Consider the following 5424-nt stretch of genomic DNA (forward strand, 5'->3'; position numbering starts at 1 on the left):
ATAGTCTTTTTCTTTCTCCACTTATCCGTGGTATAAAGAGTTCCCACCCACCAAGAGAAGAGGTAACATGCATCGTTACATAAACACTAGTAGCAGCAGTTTCCGATGAATCAACACTGAATAGACTACAGAGCTTAATCGATATAACTACCAGGATAATACTACTGTAGGTGGATCAAAGAAACACTTAGGTTTGCTATATAATGAAAGAACTGAGAGAATCTTAGGCTGATTGAAACTGGCCGGCTTTTATATGCATTTGGTTTTCTTCTACTAGTTTTAGTTTGTAGATTTGGTTGGAAAATGAAAAGGAGTTTTAAGTAAGCAAATAACAAGGTGATAATTATTCCCTAAGTAAAAGAAGACTCTCCTTCTGCGGAAACAGAACATTGATTCAATATATACAAAGACATGAAAATCAACAAGGGCTATGTGCTGAGTTTTGAGATCATCTCTTCCACCAACTTCAACATGGTTCCAGGTATTCTCTCCCCTTCTTGATCAATCTCCCGCATTATCTGCTCAACGATCTCAATCTTTGACTGCTTATTTTTTATGACGTAGCCAGAGCAGTCCCTTAACAGAAGCAATAGCTCTCTAGCCATTTCTTTAGCCCTCCTTGTCCCATCTACGCTCACTTGAAGCAATCCGGGCATCACTCCTTCTCTCAGTATCATTCCTCTGTTCGTCTCTCTGTCATAGCTGCATATACAGAGTAATATTCCTACCGCATGCTCTTTACATTGAGCTGACCCTTCCTCGATGGCTTCCACCAGAACCCCAATTGCCCCACTAATGCTGGAAATAGATTCTGGTGAATGAGAGATTATGTTTTCGAGCAAAGCTGCTGCCTTATCAGCCAATTCAGAGGATTTTTCACAAACGTTGATGACTTGAAGCAAAGCATACGGTGCTCCAGAGGCTATAACCAGGGGAACAATCTGATGTAGAGTCGATAGATTCTGTAGCGTTGCAATGCCATCAACCTTGGCCTGAATGGTAAGTCTATCGAGCCCAATAAGTCCAACTAAAAGCTGAACCAACATGGTTGATGCCATCTTGACCTTGTTTTTGTTACAGGAAGAGAGAATCAGAAGAAATGCCATGGCCAGTTCAAGTATTACCATCTTTTTTTCTGACTGGAGGATCTCTAGCAACATTGGTACTGCACCAGATTTCACTATTTTGACTTTGTTCCTGTAAATATCAGCAACAAACTCAGTTATTAATATTTTTCTGTTACTACCGCGTAACACAAGCCATATATGAATAGGTTAACACATATAGAAGAATAAAGACATACCTTTCACTGCCAAAGGCAAGGCTGAGTAATGCAGATAGAGCAACTTCTGTTGTGATACAGTCTTGAGATTGTAACATTGAAAGTAAAGGAGGAATGATTTCTCTTTCTGACAATTTTTGTCTTTGCTTCCTGGTTAGATTACTAAGCTCTATAGCTGCTTCTATCTGAGCCTCTCTGTTACCGCTAAGAAGACTCTCCACAACAATATCCTCCATTGCAGCACTCTTCTTCCTCTCTGTAATTTTGGTTAATAACTTCACTTGGAAGAAGAGTGAGGGAAGGTGTGGTGGTGATTGGTGAAGTAAATATAATAGAAAAAAAAAAACACAGAGAAAATATGGTTGCTTTAACAAGCAATGTTAGGCTTTTTTTTTTGGGCATCCATTGTTTCATGTTGAAGCAAACTCACCTAAAGCTTTTCTTTTTTTTTTTCTCTCAGCTTCTTCTTTTTATCCTATATATATTTTCCTGTTCTTTTTTCTTTTCTTTTTTTTTAATCATGTTGATATTATTATAATTCTATAAGATCTTAAACCCGAATGGGAAAGTAAGTATCTGTTTGAATATTTTGTTCTTAATTTCATGATCTATCCAATGTTGATTCCTATAGATTGAATCTTTATCTTTCCTCATGTAGAAGCAAGGTAAAGCTGATCTGCATTATCCAATATCTTTAGTGCCATTGATCCCAATAGATTATCTCTAGTTTGTTGCAAAAATTGTGTGTGTTTTAAACACTAGTTGACCTTATTATAGTGTTATTTTTTTCCACGTTATTATAATTCGATTAACTCTCTACTCTCTAGGTGTCTCTTTCTTGATTTAAACGCACAGATTATATGATCTCTAATAATTATGTCAACTTTTTAAAAATAAACGTCTAACGAATGGAAATCAGTTTTCTTTAATATATCACTAAACTGACAATGATACGCACTTATGGAATTTAATAATATTGCACTCAACCTGAATTACCTGATACAATATGAAATGATTCAGACCACCACGTGACAAATGTTTTTTGGGTGTGTTTTTAATATTGTAGTTATTTAGAAAAGCAAAATGTACGTATATTTTAATTTAATGTTTTACATCCTTCATCCCCTTTCGTTAGGGACAGAGAATAATAATATGATCAAGTTTCTTTCCTCATTGGTCCCTAAGCCCGAATATGTGTAAGAGAAAAATGCTTCAAATTTTCTTCGGGTAGAAGTATGGAATTCAAATAAACAGCGAAGTATAGTGAATGACTTGTTATCAAAATAGTCTTGCTAAATGCTAACTAAGTACCTCTCCAACTAGAACCTTCCACTCACGTTTATTATTATACTATTTTTGTAGAAATTATTAGGTAGATTATAGATTATTTCTTTAGGCGTACTCATGCATAAAAAAAAAAAAATAGAAAACTAATATTATGAAAAATTGGAATATGTTCTTTTGATTTTCTATGTTTTACGGCGCCTTTGTCTTTACGAAAATTCTTGTCTCTTACTCTTATTATTACTAATCCTTGAAAGAAAATTAAACATGAAAAAATTGCCAATCAAACTTGAACAACCATGTAACTTAACTTTTAACCATATAAATACTGATGCTGTTGACAACAGCCTGTTGTGTTCATTGCCAATCAAACTTGAACAGCTATGTAACTTTTAACCATATTTATACGTACTGATGCTGTTGTTATGCACGTGATCTATTCATCATACTTAACTTGTTTTATGGATTTCATATCACGTACAACAATAATCAAAATCATAACATTTTTCAAATTTGGGAGTACATGTTGCGAAGAAACACTAATGATAGATAACTCAAGCCTGAGAGAACAGAAATGCAAACAAAAAATAAACAAGTTATGATGATTGAGCATCCTTCAACTTTTTCTTGCGCTGCTCGATTAGTTCAACACTTGCTTTCTTCTTTTTCTGCCCAATCTGCAGATAGCATTTCACAAAAGAAAACACAACATTAAGTTACAAAACACTAAAGAGTCTTTCATTGATATGATTCTGCAGAGCTTTTAAAACCAGGAATCATCACAGCTAAGTCTAGTACTGAATTGTATGTAATTAGCGAGATTCCACATTTAACAGACCTATATAGAAACTATGGACCGAAAAAAAGAATGAAAGGTAAATGTGAATGGTACGTACCTTCATGGCTTCATAGAGCTTCCTCTTCTTACGCGACATCAGCAGTGTGGGCATATCAGCGTCCTCTTGAGCTATTTGCATAGCATCGGGACCTGATTCTTCATCTTCAGCCACCTCAGGTGCTACGACAGCCTTACTTCCAGTTAGTTCAATCTTCAGTTCCTCATGGTATTGCTTCTCCTTTGCCGCCATCTACATAAAATAAACCACACAACACAAAGTTAAAATCTTGATCAACACATAAAAAACTTCACAGGTCTGTGTTAATTCATATATCAAGCACAAAACCAGACCTTCTTCTTGCTCGCAGCAGCTTCAGCTTCCTCGGCACGGCTCATAACACCAGCGTATAGTAAGTTTTGAGGATCTTCAAGATCCTCTTTTCCAACACCTGGCAACGGAAGAACTTCGTTTCTCGCTGCTGCTTGAAGCCTTTTGATGGTTTCAGCATAATCAGGAACATATCCTTCTGCTTCATTGTCCACAAACGGTGACAAGTGTGGCGGTGGAATGCTGCTTGCATGAAAGCGCACAACGAATATGTGAACAGGTGAGAAAACGAAATAAAAAAATGGTAGTAAAAGAAGAGATAAGCAAGGGCTATGAATGTGTTACCTTCCGACCAAATACTTTTCAGTTGGCAAGATTATGCGAGCATTCACACAGTCATAGATCCACTGTGGTTGCACATATTCCCTTGAAAGATACTGATGGCCCGCACTTGGCTTATCGATGATCTACAGAAGTAGAAAGCATGTTATTGAAAACTATCTATATATCTACACTTTAGCAAGCTAAATGGCTTACATGATGTGTAATACTCTCATCATCCTCCTTGAACGGAGCCCCTTCTCCTTCCCAAGACACCATCCCACCAAAAGCAGGAAGCACAAAAAGCAGGGACTCTCTTGGAACCTACATAAGTATACAAAATTATCATATAAGAGACAAGCCGCAGTTATGAAAAAAATTAATGACCTTCTAGGTCACTGGTCGAGGATAAACTCAAGCACACAGATCTTCCAAATATAAAAAACATGGAGATGTTAGAGATTCATGTTATAGAAAGACTACTATTATATTTGGTCAATTACTGATAAAATTTAGTAGCAAATGAGTATGTTTTGTACCTACCAGTTTAAGTTTGCCAATGATTAACTATTTTACAAGAAAATTCAGGGATAAAAAGAGGCTCAGGAGTGAATCAGAGAGATACCTCACGGCTCAAGAAAAACTTCAGATCCTTGAACAGTGACTTGCACACTCTTGTTTCTTCATCCTCTTCAACCTCTTTATTGTTATCTGCAACAATATGCATCAATGCTCCAGGCTCACTCGAAGGCAGCTGGTGCTGAAGTTGTGCAAGTCTCAGTTCAGATTCTTCACGGTCATTTGACTGTGAGCTAGATGAAGCATCAACTTTAGGTTCCACCGTCATGCCTCTGGAGCTGGCATCTATGTATCTTGACAGTGCATAGAGATCTGCAACATTGAAGACAAGCATAAATATTAATCAGGGTAAAAGGTCCTCCATTCTGATAGTTACATATGAAAGATAACATTTAAGGGATATCATCGCTACTTGGAGGAGGATAGCTTACCCGCAGCCAAAGCCTCCAACCGAGAATCAAGGATTGGAGGATATTTCACATTCAGAGAATGGTAAAGCTTGAAGTTAATAAAGGCAAGAAGCGTCTGCATCAAAATGTGAACGAAAATTAGTCATCATACGTCCAAACATTAGTTTAGGTTAGGAAACTCAAATTAATATATTCCTGCTAAAGTGATGAATTAAGTTAACAAGGGAAAAGGAATGAATAGGGATTAGGAGTTCTCACCTCATAAAATTCCAAGAAGGTTAGCATGACACCAAAGTCAACATCATTTGTAAAAACTTGTTGTATTGCATGAGGGGTCAACCAAGTGATCTTCTGACCTTCTAATTCAGCCTATTAAGATAAT

General features: G+C 36.6%; 2 protein-coding genes across 2 annotated transcripts in view; both read right to left on the reverse strand.

The window, feature by feature from the left end:
* On the reverse strand, window positions 322-1615 carry LOC104735469 (U-box domain-containing protein 3-like). Its single transcript, XM_010455272.2, has 2 exons — window positions 1304-1615; window positions 322-1197 (listed from the first exon to the last, which is right to left on the reverse strand). The coding sequence occupies exons 1-2, from the start codon at window positions 1516-1518 to the stop codon at window positions 429-431; spliced, it is 984 nt and encodes a 327-aa protein (XP_010453574.1). The 5' UTR covers window positions 1519-1615; the 3' UTR covers window positions 322-428.
* LOC104735471 (pescadillo homolog) overlaps window positions 2982-5424 on the reverse strand; it is a 4594-nt gene continuing 2151 nt past the window's right edge. Inside the window, exons 8-13 of the mRNA XM_010455273.2 lie at window positions 4679-4944; window positions 4270-4377; window positions 4078-4199; window positions 3756-3975; window positions 3463-3654; window positions 2982-3243 (exon numbers count right to left, since the gene is read on the reverse strand). Of these exons, the coding sequence (XP_010453575.1) occupies window positions 3163-3243; window positions 3463-3654; window positions 3756-3975; window positions 4078-4199; window positions 4270-4377; window positions 4679-4944 (989 nt within the window). The 3' untranslated portion in view covers window positions 2982-3162. The remainder of the gene's footprint in view (window positions 3244-3462; window positions 3655-3755; window positions 3976-4077; window positions 4200-4269; window positions 4378-4678; window positions 4945-5424) is intronic.

Source organism: Camelina sativa, chromosome 13, assembly GCF_000633955.1.
Source record: "Camelina sativa cultivar DH55 chromosome 13, Cs, whole genome shotgun sequence".
Classification (NCBI taxonomy): Eukaryota; Viridiplantae; Streptophyta; class Magnoliopsida; order Brassicales; family Brassicaceae; genus Camelina; species Camelina sativa.